General features: G+C 33.5%; 1 protein-coding gene across 14 annotated transcripts in view; it reads left to right on the forward strand.

Annotated features, from left to right (window-relative positions):
- LOC129236458 (protein groucho) overlaps nucleotides 1–16,481 on the forward strand; it is a 33,187-nt gene extending 16,706 nt beyond the window's left edge. For 11 of the 14 annotated variants that reach the window (XM_054870861.1, XM_054870850.1, XM_054870857.1 and 8 more), the window contains exons 7-14: nucleotides 9,232–9,438; nucleotides 9,522–9,620; nucleotides 11,155–11,211; nucleotides 11,463–11,645; nucleotides 11,718–11,992; nucleotides 12,108–12,781; nucleotides 12,841–13,040; nucleotides 13,855–16,481. In XM_054870861.1, coding sequence (XP_054726836.1) covers nucleotides 9,232–9,438; nucleotides 9,522–9,620; nucleotides 11,155–11,211; nucleotides 11,463–11,645; nucleotides 11,718–11,992; nucleotides 12,108–12,781; nucleotides 12,841–13,040; nucleotides 13,855–13,962 — 1,803 coding nt within the window. In that variant the 3' untranslated portion in view covers nucleotides 13,963–16,481. The remainder of the gene's footprint in view (nucleotides 1–9,231; nucleotides 9,439–9,521; nucleotides 9,621–11,154; nucleotides 11,212–11,462; nucleotides 11,646–11,717; nucleotides 11,993–12,107; nucleotides 12,782–12,840; nucleotides 13,041–13,854) is intronic. The other 3 variants (XM_054870862.1, XM_054870863.1, XM_054870864.1) reach the window with 3 other exon arrangements.
- The last annotated feature ends 1,710 nt before the right edge of the window (nucleotides 16,482–18,191 follow it).

Consider the following 18,191-nt stretch of genomic DNA (forward strand, 5'->3'; position numbering starts at 1 on the left):
ACCAAATGAAAAAAATGTGTACATATTTGAATACAGTTTGAGGTGAAAATAAAACCTCACTAAAAAAAATAATAATAAAAAATAGTTGTGAAAATTATGTTTTACAAACTACCATTAAAAAATACTAAGTATTTACTCTATCGCTTCTTTTTTACTAGTGCTTTTATTAATTTAATCGAACAGCAAGATATATTTTTGCTTAGACTCGTATGCAAAACTCAAGAGAACAGTATTTCCATTTATCTTATAACCATTGATAGTTGGTATCAAGCTTTTTTAGGCTTCCAGGCAGTTCCTTAGTTACGTCTCACATCGTGAGTTGTAAGAGTTGTTATTATTGTATGAGCATAAAACACTCTCTGATCTAATCGGATATAAATTCTTAATTTTACAAATCCAGATCCGACTGGGAACAGCTCAAAAAGTAGACAACCATTAGCATGAGTTACCTCGTGGGTTAGCTTAAGGTTACTCACTGGTTACTATTAATTTATGTCGATGAAAAATGCGTTTAACAATTTTTTATCTATGTACAACGGATAGAGAGCGGAAAAGTCGGCCAAGTATATTATTATTATTTAAGAACGCCGCCAACCACACGCACTTAATACTTTGCAGTAAATTTTCTTCTTGACTCTGTGTTTAATCAACGCCTTTGTTGAGTTACTGAATATTTATGATAAAGGGCTTTCAATTAGTACTGCCTGTTTTGAATCTGGTGCCATTATTATTATTAGTATTATTAGTTTTTGATCATGTCGTCTCCTTTGCTACTGCTACAAAATACAAAATTGTTGAGAAAAACGGCTTTAAAGTTCTCAATTTACTATGTTTTCCCTTTTGAAATGCAAAGGGATGATACCTGCTTTTAATTGATATCGCCATGAATTTTTTACCCAGCATAAAAGAGGAACTTGTCATTTCTACATACCTACTTATATTCCTTTTTTTATTATGGCACTAGTAGCAAATCAGTGATAAAAAATTTTCGTGTATTCGTTTTATGGAAAAATAGCACAAGATCGCTATGGCGGACAATTTTTCAAAATTTAATGATAATTTTGGGCCAATTCAAACTTGCACTTAATACAATTTAATAGGCTATGAAACTGCGTACCGAAGTTTTTTTAAAGTCTCATTAAAAAGTTTTAAATTTTAATAAAAATTTGTACAATTTTTATAAATCTTGTACAAAGTTTGAATCTTTGATTCATATGAATATTTTTTGCTGAATAAACTATATTTTATAATAAATTTATGGCAAATATGGACAAAAAAAAAGGAAGAACTGGTCAAAATATCTAATTATTGTACATAACCATGGGTGCATATACATACATATATGCATATTTGACGCATACGACCTTTATTAGATACTTGGCTGAGCTCCATCACCAGTTTATGGAATAGTTTAATGTTGTCTTCGAATGGCAAATTGGTTTTTTATGTCGAACTTTTTTCATGGAAGGAGAAAAAGGAAGAAAAAGTATTTTTTTTATTTGGTGTTTCATCTCCAGTGGGTTTGAAAATCGGGCCCTATCGAATGTTAATCACGCACAAACTCATTCGGCTACAGCGTCCGCCGCTCTCTTTATTATTATTGCATTATAGCGTCAAGATTGTTCACACTTATCTTCCTTTATTGTCAACCAAAGGAAATCACTTCAGATACTATCAACTATAGAAGAGACCCAACTATAGAACCAAAAAATTGATTTGTTGGTTGAAATATGCGGCATGGGCGGTGCTTCTATAATTGTTCTTGTAATATACTAATTCGGCGATTTAACGCATCTTCATATACATATAAACCACTGCAATTTATCCGTGAACTCGCTATAGTTGAGATCAAAATATTAGTTCTTTCTTAAGCAATATTACTACGTGATCATCTTATTTATCTATTATATATAGTTGTTTAAAGGTTACTTTTTAATTGTATGTATGTTTGCATTTGAAAAAAAAGTGTAATTGGTTTGACAGTGGAGAATTTTAATTATTTATATATTTTTTTCAATTGGCTGTAGTGAGTCTTGTTTTAATTTCCAGTTTTTTCTTAATTTTTCAGATGTGAAAAAACAAGTCATACATTGTAATTTAGTACCAGAAAATTATTACGTTTAATTTGATCCTATCAGACTATTACATTTAGAAATACCAAATTTATTATCTACTGTAATAAAAGTTTAATATTGTTGTTGCTCAAGGTAAATTTTTTAAAGCTATGCTCTTGAAAGAAAAATTTACATACAGTGGTATGTAATAAAATAGAACCGCACCCTTTTTTTTACATTATAAATTCCAATAACTAACTGCACTTAATTAATCACAAGCAATATGGTAAGGAAATGTTTCCGAAAAATAGGGATTTAATATTTTATATATAGTACATCAGTGTCAGATAGGCAGTAAATAGAGCCAATTAAAACAAAAATTTTTTTTTTTCACCACACAAAAATGTGGCATGAAAAGTTAGTTTCATATTCTTATTAGTACAATTATAAATGTGCTTAAATATAATTGCGCGAAAGATGACATTCCTGTCAAAAGCTAGTATATCTCACATTAAGTGAGTGACAAATGATAAGGCCACCCCATATTGATGTACATATGTATACATGCATGGGCTTTTTAGCCTGAGTGTTTTAGGAGCCACCAAATCTCCTGGTGCTTCTTGGCTCGACCTTTTCAAATTTCATTTTTTTTTTCATACGTGAAATGAAAAAATCAAACTTCAAACATTATGCAAAATTTTTAAGCATTCATCCGATTTCCATGAAAATTTCACACTGTATTCAGAATTTTTAAAAAGTGTTGGAGTATGCAATTTTGTAACCTATTTCATTCTAGTATAATAAAGTGCAAGTTTATAGAGCTATAAAACTACGTGCAATTTTTTTCTGATTTTCTGGAAGTTTGTCGAATTTTTATAAATCTTAAACAAGGTTTGATCTTTGTTAAAGAATGAACTATAAAAGGTGCCGCAAAACTTATAAATATGGTGGTGCTTTTATAATTTTACTTTTCTCATAATTCTTCAAAACTGATATAACTCAACTTTTTTCAAAATCAATTTTTACACTTATACTGTACGAATGACTTGACAAGCACTTGGTATTCATATTTTGTAGTTTCCTGCCAAAAGAGTTATGTTGCGTTTTATGCTATATGTATATACTAAATGGTATTTTGTCGAAATTTTTTTTACATTTTCTGGCAAAAACAAAATTCTTTGACTTGCGTCTCTGCTGCAGAGACAGTCCTTGGCAGTACATACATATATAAATCCTGGTCAATTCGGCAACGTAGACTCGTTTGCATATAAGTTTTGTAAAACCTTTTGATTTGAATGCTTTGGTTAAGGGTGCATCTATTTTATCGGACAAGGCTGTGTATCAATATTTAAATGATACTACGACATTCTTGTTTCAATCACCTCCCTCTAATCGTTGAAAAAAATGTCTAATCTTTCTGAGTGGTCTTTTTTTGAAATTGATTGAGACCTGTGGGTAATTTATTAATTAATTCATGAAAATATGGTGCATAGAATTTTTCTGTCAAAACGTTCCACAGCGAATTTGTTGCCAATTTCGTACTTATTTGTTTACACTTTGTTTAATACTCATATTCTAATACTTTGATTTCTTTTTCATTTTATTTTATGCTCACTTTCATTCACAAAAAAAAAATTAAAAAAAAAATCAAATGCAACAAAAATTGATAACAAACAAACAAAAAAATCCTTCACACACATCAATTTTTTTGATGTTGCTAACGCGCAGCATCAGCATCAGGGAATTCAACAACTTCTAGTAAGTTCCTTTTCCTCTTTCTAAATACGTTTATTACTGCTATTTCTCTACCACTAGTTTTATTATTCTATGTAATGCTCAGTTACTTGTTTAGCGTTTGTTTTTTCTTCTACTACTTTATTTTTCTAACAATTACGTTAGCTTAACATTTCATAAGGGCAATAAAAATAACAATAATATTGTCCGCATTTTACATGCACAAATACATATGTACATGTATAACAATAATATTCATAAAAGTTTAAATTTTGTCCTTTCGTGCGTGCGCATTCATGTCTGCTGTTGGCTGTTGGCGTTGGTTTGCTTCTCAGCCTAGTTGTTATTTTATACAAATATACATCAGCTTCTTTCGTTCCAAGTTCTCACGTTAATTTTGATTTGCTTTCATCTAAACTATATTAATTTGGTTCTTAAATTTTTTTCTGTTTTGATGTGTGTTCGTTCGCTCGTATAGCGTAACCTTAATATATTGTTATAAACTTTTTTTTAACGGGCGACATTTTTTCTTCTCTCTGCTTTGACGACTTTGGAGGCCGGCTCAACTATTTTAGTAATAACAATCCCAACCCCAGTTGTTGGATTGAGAAGTTTTAACAAACGCTGTTTGTTCGAAGCTATGAAGTCTGATAATTGTGAGCATCTTATGATAGTTCCAAGAAAATAATTAGGTTGTTGTTGCAACAGCCTAAACATTCTCCATAAATGTTTGGGGAGGCCATGTTCCATTCGGCACAAAAGGAATTGGTTATTATGATGTTAAATGTTTGGGGAAGTCTGCTGGAGTAACAGTCCTTGGCCAGATGTTAATCCGGGTTGTAGAACTGACTGTCGTGGGTCCATTTTTAAGGGGAAAAGAATTTGGTCGACCACTGCGGATGTTGTGGGGAGTGGTTGTAAGATGTAAAAATGTGGAGAGTCAATCAAAATCTACAATTTGTGAGAAATGTATAGTTCTCAGACAATTGAAAATTTTATATTTTTTTCATTAAAAATTTCTTATCCAATTTCAGTATTACGGAACACCTGTCTCTAATTAACCAAATATAAAAAAAATACAAAAATGTATAAATTAAAAGGCTAACAGTTCAGTTGACTTTGGCCGCATCGAACGCCGGCTTTAGAACAATTTTTGTTTTTAACCACTTCCAAGCCTAGGAATAATAAGCAAACTTCCAACAAATAGTTTCGGGTAATTTCAAAATACATAGTTGTAGTATAATTCTGCACTGAATGACAAAAATACCTAGGTTTTTACCTACACACATATTCTTTTTAAACAGGGCTATTGGAGAGTCATGTCTGATTTTTCTCAATTGGATTAACATGCTTATAGACATACTAAAACTAGTGCGAATACTGACTTCTCAAAATAGTAAGAGTGTTATGTTTGAGCATAAGCGTTAAAAAAGTGCCCTACTTAACCTCACTTTCAACTCAAAATTCCGTACGCTTTCAAGTCAACTGTAGAGTCGAGTCAGATGCTATTAAGGAGTGGCGGAGTTTCATCTATTACACGGCTAATGTCGTAAAGGCCTGTCTTTGTCTAGTATTAACCCCGAATTATCTGGTACATTCTTTATATGACGCAGTTTAGTATCGAGCAAATATTTGGAATCCATTTGAAAGACATTTTGTGCACACATTTTTGTAGAATCCCGCTGAATTAGCGCTTTTTGACAAAAATATAAATTCAGGTCGTCCTGGTAAACCTATACCCCACTTTCGTGGGCATGAAAACCATTATCGTATTCGGTTGGTGTGGCAGCCGGATTATATCCGACTAACATCTTTGCAAAGGTTGTCCAGATCTGCTTCTACAATTTTTCCTTATGTGCGTCTTAATACTGTTCCACAAATGGAAACACAAGCAGTTTCATGCCACCTCGAAACGGCATATGATTTTGATTAGGAGCTTTGACAGCTCATGGCAGAAATACACTCGGAGATTTGTCATTACTTGCATGACATGCTTTGGCTGACATTATGTTTAGCGTTCGCATTGGTATTCAAATTTAGCCGATCACTTCTTGTAGAGTTACGCACTCCTTTGTTATTTTTAAATGCATTTGATACACGCTTCATGATCTCTCGTTAATAGTTTGACTTGATTTCCCAAAAAACTACAATAACATCGATATTTCGCTTTATTTTTTTAATTAAAAATGGACTATGTCGCATTATGTCACCCTCGCAGGCTTATGATTTTCAAGAAATGCTTCTTTGAGACGAAAATTCACTCGTAGCTTTGTCATTGCTAGACGATTGGCGACGCCTAAGAAACTTTGAGATCGATCACGACGATTTTTTATTTCCGTAGGTTCGAGAGTATACCCCGAAATAAGCTAATTGAGAATTAAATTAGCTACTAAGATTTACTTATTAATTCGGTATGCGAATAAGATATTTTATTTTTCTGTATAATTAAGTTAGTTTAGCCTTCGAGTTCCTGAAGTTCACAAAGGTGTTCTTAAAATCATAAAATATTTTTTTAGTACAGTTAAAGGAAAAGAGCTTTTGACTATCATTTAATTCGAGTTTTATTATTTGTCTTTATTTCATGTCTTTATCACATGCGCATTTATCAAAATATTGCTTCATTTTGATTTTTGTATTTTTCGCTTTTCTTGCATTATTTCCGCCTTGCATGGCATTGCACTTTTTTGCCAGTCGCTCCGATTTTACTATCCACCCAAACGTGTGAACTGTTCCTTATTATACGATACATAATAGTTTGAAGTGTTTCTTTTAATCATTTGTTTTTAAGTTTAGTATTTCTCAGAATTTTCATTTATGTTTAAACTGCTGTCAAATCGATTATTGTTTTAATAAAAAAATGCTGATAGAAAAACATTATAGAGTTTATGAAAATATGATAGCACAGAATCAAGTTGTGCAAATTTAACATTTTAGCATATTCGTTCATTAAATATTTGGAAATATGCATACATACATACATACAAATGTTTTTTCGCTGAGTCTTTTGTTTAACTTATTTTTATTTTCTCTCCTTTTTGTGCTTCAAATTCTAATTTATTTGCATTTTTTTTAATTCTTTGCTCTCCTATCGAGGTCTTAAGACTAGGATTTTGTTTTTATTTCTGAGTTTTTGAATTTCGTTGCCTAGTTTTAAAAATATTCGAATGTTATGCAAACCAATTATGTACGTTAGGGTGCCTCATGCTCAATACAACACAAAAATCGGTACTGTTTTTTCGGAATTACAATGGGAATTATAAAATGTATTATTTTTTAAGATTTCCGTGAAAATATTTCGGAAGATATTCAAATTATTTTAAGGAGGATACAATTTACGTTAGTTTGTTTTGTGACATTTGTAAGGTGCATTCCAAAGTAAAACGTAATTTTTTGGCAAAACTGATTTATTTTACTTATAATAGTCGCTTTCTGTAGTGTAGTCGTTGACGGAAAGTATTTTAGGATGTCGGTACAAGCCGTTTGATCATTGAATTCTACATCCATAAAACGTATTCCTTTCATTGGCAAATGCTGTTTTCCATACATCACTGCCAGATCATTGTACTCAACAATGCTGCGGAAAGCCTTCTGATGTCCTCAGAACAACAATTACTCAGTGAGAAGCGGCTCTGCTTCTAGTTCAGGACCATGCACTATGCACTGTTTCTGTAGAAATATTACCGCAAGGAAACAACAGAAAACCTCTGGAAGTCGAGCCCCTTTCAATAATGTTAGAAACCATATCTATGAATGCCCTAATACAATCCATAGAGATATATAAAAACATACGATCTGGCAGTCGACGAAAGACATTCATCGAGAGACTATCACCACCACCTTTATAAACTCTTCTGCAATGAATGTCGTAATCACTGACCAAACATCATCTTTTGCAGACAAATAGATCCAGTAGGCTCATGAGATCCTCGTTATACCTTCGCGTTTACAATTTGGGAAGTAATCGTAGTTCGCATGACACTAATAATCTTTTCGCCGGTCCTCACACACCAACACATCGAGCACCTAACATCTCTTTGAGCCTATCATTGAATACATCTGTTGGGATAGATTATCGAATGAATGAATGAATAAAAGTTGAGGTATCCACTTCGAACTCATGGTCTTTTGTGCCCTCTACAGTACCTCATCCAAACCCAATTCCCTTATTAAACTACTTATGATAGAGCTGGGCTGAGCGTATGTATATGCCTTTCTTCTGGCTAAATCTGATCGATATGTTTCAACCTTCTCTGCACTAGCATCACATTCAAGCAGAAGGTTTGTTGGAGCCTCCGGCGATTGGACGCAGAAACGAAAGAAGTCAGTGGACTATATCTCAATCCTGTGCAGATGACTGCGCAATCTGCAATGACCTGTGAGAAAGCCCGTGAACCTTCTCGGTTTATCCTTAGGGAGGGTTAAGAGTTGTCTAAATCTAAATCACTCGAGAACTCTGCCATAGAACATACTCACCATTATTGATATACATACATATATTGATTAATCACTTCAAATGATTTGCCCAAAACCTTTTTATTTGTATTGGGGGCACAAAACTAATACCACTTCAGACGCTACAGCTTTGCTTCTATTCGTCAAAATGTATGTGACGGATCAACTTTTGCTGGCATTGCAATTGCCAATAGGTACTTTTAAGATAAATACTTATTTTTAAAAGATCGCTCTACTTTGGAAAGCGCCTTGTATTCTAAAATGCGCTTGTTGGAGTGAATAAATTTTTGTATCAAAGAAATTTCGCAAAGTTTCGCAAGTTTTTCAAAGAAATTTTTGTTTCGTTTGATTTTATATGCCGTAACTTGGGTTTGGGCTACGATCGATCGTGTAACTGGCATGGCTAATTCGAATTTTTATTTAGAAAGTTTGATGATAAAATTAGTTTTAAAAATCGAGTGCTTCACATGTTTTTAACAAAGCTTTTTAACGCAATTAAATTTATTAATTTTAATTATTCTCAAAAGTGCACATAGTACATTAATTGCTTTTCATTGTACAAAAATTGCTTTTCATACCTACTCAGATCATTTAAAGTTCGAAATTCGTGATTCTCATATTTCAATATTTCCTTGACATCATCGAATTGGCGCGTGAAAGTTTATACGCTTTTCCGATATATGCAAAAAGTAGAATTTTTTTTGTTCAAAAAAGTAAAATATAAACCTGTCATACTGTGGGTCTCATCATTGAATTGTTGTTTGTTAACTCTTTTTGAATGTGTGTTTTAAGTCCTTATTTAATGAATTTCTTTAATTTAACTCTTTCTATGCTTACCCTAAAGTATTTTAATATAATATATATATATATATATATATCAGTTTATTATTAATAAAATGCACATAATATGAATAAATTAACAATTATCATCTATCCTCTCTCCATCTCTCTCTCTTTCTTTTAATATCGCAACCGTAATTTATATATGCAGCAGCAAATACACGCACAACAAGTGCCCGGTGGACCGCCACAACCGATGGCCGGCTTAGCGCCACTAGCTGGCCCATTCGGTGCTTTGGGCGCTTCAATGGGCTTGCCACACGCGCCACAAGGCCTGCTGAAAGCACCAACAGACCATCATCGTCCCGACATCAAGCCAACCGGGTTGGATGGGCCAGCTGGCGCTGAAGAGCGTTTGGTAAGTGTATAAATTTGGGATTTCATCATATTCTTAATAGAGATAACTAATTTTAACCTTTTCTTATTTCCTAATAACCACAGCGCAATTCAGTGTCACCAGCTGATCGTGAGAAATATCGCACACGTTCACCATTAGACATCGAAAATGATGTGAAGCGTCGAAAAGACGAGAAACTACAAGTGAGTATGGATAGTATATGAATATGTACCGGTACCACATATATAGGCTTAGCATTGAACGGGCAAAATTTTGGAATGTAAAGTTTAAACGTAATGATTTAATAAATGATTATTTGATTGTGTATGAAGCTTTAACCACCTCTGTATCCACCTAACAGTAATTAGTATTATATATAGCAATACAAAAATCCAATTTTACTATAATTTTACCACCTACATCATAACCACCACCACCACCATCACCACCACTGTCCTGCTCGCCTAAACAATATTATAAAAATGAAAATAAAATATTTAAACAATTATCAAGATTATGCATTTGTAAGCGCCCATTGAATGCGTTAATGAAATGCTTTACTTTGGCTTTGGTGAAATAACTTATACCTATAACTAACTGTCGCATTGAACGATTACAAAGTTCTATTGTTGTTTTGTATTGGCATTTATTAATGTACTTACTACAATGTATAGATTGTTATTGTTGTTAAAAAGAATATATCTAAGAAAATGAATTGTATTAAATGCTGAAAAAATGTCAAAAAGGCTTCCTGAATAATGCCTTCAGTCATAAATATTGTAAACCAAACCACATTTAAAAAGCTAAGTCGTTGCTAAATTTTCTACAGTAAAATCGTAAAACTCAACTCACCATATATGTTTTGTTCCTCGAAAATAACAAACATAAAAAATGTTGAAATAAAGATGCAAACAAGAAAAAATTCAATAAGAATAGCAGCAGGATGGCGCTGTGCCGTGCACGTCTGCCCTTCAGTACCGTTAATTTACTTTGATTGCTTACTCAACTATTGTAAATGTAATTAAATATGGTTTTAGCTCTAATTTTAGCTCTAATTTTAGCCTTAATTTAGTTTTCTCATAACTATGTGTAGTTGGTTTGTTGTAGTAGTAGTAGTGGCGTTTATTATTTTTGCTGTTATTATATAGTATTTCCTGCCTTACGTACAAGTAGTAGTATACTGTGTCCGTCGTTTTGTATTTTTTGTTTTCATTTTTCTTTTCCATACATTTTTTGCCATTATGGCCGCTATTGATTGTTGAAATTATGTTGGAAAATCCTGGTATATTTGTTTTTATTTGTAGTTACAATTTTTTGGTGTTCAAAGTATGTAGTTAGTTTTAGTTACATAGCATTTTTGTTCAAAACTTATTCCATCCCTGAGCATCTTAATCGATACGATTTCCGAAACCACTATTTGTGGTACATAGTAAATGTGAATGTTTATTTGCCCGCTGACTTTTTGCCTTGCCTACCACTTCAACTAGCAATTTCTTTCACAACTTAGTTGCCAGTGGCTGCTTGCAGTTTTCTCTCTCCTGCTATTCACCTCTTTTGCTTCCGCTATTTTCTTTTTTGTATCGATTTAGCTTAATTGTGTTTTGTTTTAGTAAAAAGCATTTTTGTAGTATTTAGTATTAATTTGGCTTAGTTTAAATGCGAAAAAAATTTCAAAAACAAAAAAGAAAAACAGTTCGTGCGTTGATAACATTTTTTTATTTTTCAAAATTTTTGCAGGAGGATGAAGGAGAGAAAAGCGATCAAGATTTAGTCGTAGATGTTGCAAATGAAATGGTGAGTTGAGTTTGTTAACGTAAAGCAAAACAACGTTGACAGAACTAAAATAAACGAGAATAAACTAAATTAAATAAACCAAAAATATATTGTATACAGAGCTGATCCCAATTGCTCCACACAACCGCTTCATTATTTTCACATAATTTTTTTTTTATTTTTTTTTTTTCAAAATCTAAACAATACCTAAATTTTTTGCTCACTTCATTTAATTGTTTTTTTTTTCATTATTTTTTCTCGCTTTGTCACAGGAATCCCATTCGCCACGTCCGAACGGCGAACACATGTCAATGGAAGCGCGCGATCGTGAAAGTCTGAACGGCGAACGTCTCGATAAGCCGGGCAGCAGTGGTGTCAAACCGCCAACTGAAAGACCACCATCACGTTCCGGTTCCAGTTCGTCGCGTTCAACTCCCAGCCTAAAAACTAAAGATGTAAGTGTGAAAAAGTTTGACATCATTTAATATATTTTTTTAATTGTACGAAATTTGGTTTGTTATTTGCAGATGGACAAGCCAGGCACACCGGGCGCCAAGGCACGCACTCCCACCCCAAATGCTGCCGCACCAGCACCGGGCGTAAATCCCAAACAGCTGATGCCACAAGGTGGTCCACCGCCAGCCGGTTATCCCGCCTCACCGTATCAGCGGCCTGCTGACCCCTATCAGAGGCCACCATCCGATCCGGCATACGGTCGACCACCACCACTACCCTACGATCCGCATGCGCACGTACGAACAAATGGCATTCCACATCCTCAAGCGTTAACTGGTGGAAAGCCGTAAGTGAATACAAATCATATCAGTTTAATTTTAATTTGAATCAAATCATATAAATGTATTTTTAATTCGAATTGAAATTTATAATTAATCCATTTATTTTCATATTTTCAACAGTGCTTATTCGTTTCACATAAATGGTGAAGGCAGCTTGCAACCGGTGCCGTTCCCTTCAGATGCACTGGGCGGCGTCGGTATACCACGACATGCCCGTCAAATTAACACTCTATCACACGGCGAAGTTGTGTGTGCCGTCACCATTTCGAATCCCACGAAGTATGTTTACACAGGCGGCAAGGGCTGCGTCAAAGTTTGGGACATCTCACAGCCGAATAATAAAAATCCAGTCAGCCAATTAGACTGTCTGCAACGTGACAATTATATACGATCCGTGAAATTACTGCCCGATGGTCGTACGTTGATTGTGGGCGGCGAGGCGTCCAATCTCTCCATATGGGACTTGGCCAGTCCGACGCCACGCATTAAAGCCGAATTGACATCGGCAGCGCCGGCTTGTTATGCGTTAGCCATCAGTCCCGATTCAAAGGTGTGCTTCTCGTGTTGTAGTGATGGCAATATAGCTGTCTGGGATCTACACAATGAAATACTGGTGCGCCAATTCCAAGGGCACACTGATGGCGCCTCATGCATCGACATCAGTCCGGATGGTTCACGCCTGTGGACTGGCGGGCTAGATAATACGGTGCGCTCATGGGATTTGCGTGAGGGTCGCCAATTACAACAACACGATTTCAGTTCTCAAATATTCTCGCTTGGCTACTGTCCGACAGGTAATACCGAATTTGTGATGTTGAAAAATTTCAATAAAGCAAATGTTTTTTGTTCGCAGGGGAATGGCTTGCTGTGGGTATGGAGAATTCGCATGTCGAAGTATTGCACGCATCCAAGCCTGACAAATATCAGCTGCATCTACACGAAAGCTGTGTGCTCTCGTTACGTTTTGCCACCTGCGGCAAATGGTTCGTCTCCACAGGCAAGGATAATCTATTGAATGCCTGGCGAACACCTTATGGCGCTAGCATATTCCAGGTTAGCTACTTTTCTTTATACCACAAAACACAGTAGGAGTTCCACTTATTAGAAAGTGTACACAATATTATTTTGTGCTTTTACAACAATATTATTATATTGCATCCTTTGTGTTGTTGAAAAGATTTATTCCAGTTTTTAGTTTATTCGTTTTTTTTTTTTTTTTTTTTTTTTTAAGAAGATGATACCTGTTTCATTTTTTCTTTTTTTTTTGTTGTTGTTTAATTTGTGTGCCTGGATATAAGTTTTGAACTCACAATATTGAGTGGGAGAGCATTTCAAGGACTCTTTTATGGTCCATCACGTAATTTTAAGCCTTTTTATCTTGAATTCGTGGCTTTAACTTCAAAGAAATGTTGGCTAAATTCTTATGTCGATGGGTTTTCCGCTCAGAGGCTATTTATATTTGTCCAGCTTGCTGTGTTTTGTTTTTACATTATAATTATAATCAAAGGAAAAAGTCTTCTACATTTTAGTATTTATTATTTTTTTATTTTAATTTAAAAAAACGGGGGGCAATCAGATGAACTATTAATAAAATAAAATTAATAATTAATAATTCTAATAGTAATAATTCTAACGGTCCTTGCAGCTGTTTTAGTAGCATGACAAAATATTCGTAATGTACGCCCAACTATTGTGAGAAAGTAGCGTTTTTGTTTTTGTAGTAGCGTTTCCGATCTAAGTTTGCGCTACATTGTGTGAAATCTTTAGAAAATCGTAAGAAAATGTGTAACGTTTCTAATAACTCGAACTTGTACTGTGTTCTCATAAGCTTTGATATAACGCTAACATTTCGATTTAATATTTGCAGTCGAAAGAAACTTCATCCGTACTTAGCTGCGACATATCAACCGATGACAAATATATAGTGACGGGTTCCGGCGACAAAAAGGCAACGGTTTACGAAGTTATTTACTAATATGTTTTCTTTTGTAAATTTTTGCTATCACCTGAAGAAGAACGCTCGTTTTCTATGCGCATACAGTTATATACCCACACAGCAGCAATCACATATTGTCACACACACACATAGACGTGCATGCAAACCAAATTGTGAAAATAAGTTGCATAAAAATGTAAAATGTATGTGAGCGCAAAACCGAATGCGAATGCCGAATCGAAAGGGCAAAGAACATAAAAAATCGTCTTATAAGGACTTTGGTATGTCTCAAGAAAAGTAAAGCAGAATAAGCAAAGAATAATAAAAATAAAATACATGAGTAGTAAGAGCACAGAAAATTTGGGCATAAGAGTGAATATTCATATAAACCGACGTACATGGAGAAAATGGCGATGTGTAGCTGAACGTAAAAAGCAAATAGTGGTTAAAGTAAAGATTAACAAAAGCAAAAAAGGAATAAGAGAAACGAAAAAGTAAAAAGTAAAATTGAAAATAAATAATTATAAATAATAACATAAACAAATTGTAGATTATAAGTAATTTTAAGTAAACTAAAGTTAAAGAGACAAGAAAAAAGCATAAAAATTAACGAAAAAAACTAAGCATATAAACGCGCAGAAAGAGTAAAAGCAGAAAGTTATTAATGTATAATGAGATAGAACAAAAAAAAACTACAAAAAAAAAATGTAGCAACACCTTAAGTTAAGCAGACGAAAACAAAGCATGGGCTGCAAGAAAAAAAATCGCAGCACAGAAAGCAATAAAAATTTGCTTATTTGTGTAGAGCTGGGTTAAAAGTGAGCCATGTGGTGGAGACGGAGTAAAGTGGAGATTGTTGTTACATGTTGGCAACTGACAGCTGGCAAGCAGATAGTAGCGGTTACGAGAATTGAAGGCAAAAGCACAGGCTCCATCAACTGCAGAAAATCCCTGATTTGTAAGGCAAAAGATTTTATATTTACACATTGTTGTTGATTGCAGTTGGTTAGGTGGAGCTAGTGGTGGCGTGTAGCACTTATAACACTGTAGTTGAATCTACACTACCGGTACAATTTGGATTTAATTTCGGCTAAGGATTTTGCTGTTACAATAACTACGCCAACAGTAACTGCAACAACGATCAGTGACATTTCCACTACCAATCCAACAACCACAACCAACTTAAGAAACATTTTGTTAGCACATATAATATTTTATTAATGTATAATTATGCAAGTGACTAAAGAAATGAAATGTAGAAAAACGAAAAAAAAAAAAACCAAACAAAAAACGTGAAATAACAAACAAACGAAATATTATAATTAAAATTTCTTATGTTCAGGGATTTTATTGAACTTTAAATATTTGCTATTTGTAACAAAAAACATTTCTTTCACACAACTTTAAAATACATACATACATATTTCATGACTAATATTAGAACAGCTAATTTCCTCCATTACCACCCGCCGCTTTGTCGAACTTCATGCCGCGGCCCGTCGGAGGGATTGGCTTCGTTGGCGAAAGTGGCATCGTTGTGCGCCTTAAATTCTGCTACGCTTAGCTACCAGTGCTGCATATCCCTTCCTCTCCCCAGCCCCTATCCATATAAAGCGGCGGTGTAGTTGGCCGACTCAACTTCAGACCAACCAACAATTACCTCAGCTTTGCTCAGCCGAGTCATTATTTCATGTTTAGTTAGTAATTTTAATTTTTCGTTTATGTATTTTTTTTAATATTGACTTACAAATCCAATGTATGTGCTTTTGAAAATTGTCACACACACACACATACTCCACTCCAAGTTTATAATTTTATTTCCTTTAAATCATATTTTTTGTGTTTAAAAGTTTAGTTTTTTGCAATTTTTCTTTTAATAAAAATTTATTTCATTCCTTCGTATATAAACGCTTAATTAAATACTAATGTTAATTACTTACATATTTTTTGTCCATTTTAAGCGCATTGATATTTTATTTTACTTTTAATTTTTATCATATATATTTTTGTCTTAATTTAAGTGCGTACGATTTTGTATGAAGAAAATTAATAAAACAAAAAGATCTTAAACTTTAAATTAATTAAATTGTAGTAAAAAAAGTAATAAAGTGAAAATAACATAATTAAGTATGTACGTTTTGTGCGCGTTGTAGACGGAAGAAACAAAGCAAAAACAAAAGTGAAAATCAACAACTACGGATGTATGGGGTGCAAAAATGGATGTCGATTTAAATGCTTAAATAGAGAAGACTTAGCTTTTGATTTTAAATATTATTAACAAGAACTGTGAGAGCTAACGACACATACCCCCGTTCAAGCTCATATTGTTTGACTTCTTCCACACATCCTTCATCATTTGCCGTAATATCACCATTCAGCTGTTTCTTTTTTTTTTGTTTTGTTTTGTAGGCTTCCTCAACTTCAAGTTCTCCCTCACTTCCAAACATACTACATTTTGCATGTATGCATACAATACATACACGCATACACATTCAAATAAATATAAAAGGTATATATATATAAATATAAATACTTATATATAGTAATTAAAATTAAAATTTAAAAAAACTGATGCATTATGTAATAAGTAACGCAAGTAAATTTGCAAAAATAATAATAATAATAATGTAAAATCGAGCGAGTGCGAAGCGTAAATTTAATTAAAACATACAATAAATAAAAAAATATATATAATTGAAAAAAAAACACCTCAACACATACATATTCCTAATTAAGTTGTTAGTTGGCAAATGGGCCTTAACGGTGGTGAGACAAAGAGCAGCTGAATTTTAAAAACGTAAGCAGCTGTATCGCAAACTCAGTGAATGATAGTGTGTGTTCGCCTTACTCAATAATATTGCGGCTCTGTTACTTTTTTGATGTCCTGTTGATACTTAACCACAATGACGCAGAAGTTATTTCGCACCGAACGTGTTGTTTAAAAATATGGGAATACGGATCAATAACTTCATTTAATTTAAACTTAGTTTCGCGCTAAAAACAAAAAATAATATTAAACTTGTTTTTCGTTTCAACTCCCCAGTGAGCCAGTTATGACCACAGATGTCAAAATTTACTGACAAAACCCGTGTCGTTGGTATTGTTGCAGAAATTTTGTGGCCGAACGTGATGCCATGTCATAAAAAGCAACACTGCCGCAATTATTACAGTTCGAACACACTCATATTCTCAGTGAAAAAAGTAGTAAATATTTATTTTTCTTATCTCGTATATTCAAAAAATCCGAGAAAATTTCCCTCCCAAGCTAATCCCACCACAGTCAAGTCTACGTTACCGAAATGAGTCGGATTTATATCACTCGACATTTCAGCAACATTTCAAAAAAATTTATGAGGAATGTTTTGTGCTGTTGCGTAAGAAGTAACAACGAGAATAAATACCAAATTGGGAATTTTTCAAATGAAATCCATTCGGAGTTCGCGTTAAGCCTAAATAAGATAATCAGAACGACCTCGTGATAGCCGAGAGTCCTAAAGGCGAACAAGTTCAATCGAAAGTAATCAATTAATTTTAAAAATTTGATTTCGCCATTTGGGTATTCGTGAACAAGTAAGTCCTATATTTCTAGTTTAACGTGTGCTTTATATCGTCAGCGATTCCTTTTTGCCTCCAAAATTACTCATTCGGAAGTTAGTAATTTCGACATTTTCAGTTTATTCAAAATTTAAGAATTGCATTAATTTAAAAATATAATTTCTGCATTTTTCTACACATGGGCTTTTGTAATGGAGTAATTGTGACATTTTCAATTTAAATTGCGTGTTATAAGTATCTCCAGCGATTCTGTATAACTCAAAAATGTCTTCTAGAAAGTTAAAAATTTTAGTAAGTTAAAAGTTTTAAATCATATTATGTTCTTCACAAGCGAGTATTTTCGACTTTCTTCTATTTACTTTAGTGTATAATTTTAATTTTGCAATTGTGGCATTCATAAAGCGATAATTTCGATATCTGCGTTTTATTAACTTCAGCGGTTAGTTTTGCTAGCATGTTAAAAAATTTCACTTCGGAGTTATGACCTTTTGATTGACCAATTTTGATCATACACTTCATTTTCACAAAATATCATACGTTTACTCGGAGGTTTAAAATTTCACTGGTTAAAAAATTTTATTTTGGAATTAGAGCCTTCAATATTTCGATATCAAAGTGTGTTTTATATCTTAAGCGATGATTTTTTCTCAAAAATGGCTTACTCGAAAGATTCCTTACTTTAAAAGTTTCAATTTATTTACAATTTTAGCTTT

The sequence above is a fragment of the Anastrepha obliqua genome, chromosome 1, assembly GCF_027943255.1.
Source record: "Anastrepha obliqua isolate idAnaObli1 chromosome 1, idAnaObli1_1.0, whole genome shotgun sequence".
NCBI lineage: Eukaryota > Metazoa > Arthropoda > Insecta > Diptera > Tephritidae > Anastrepha > Anastrepha obliqua.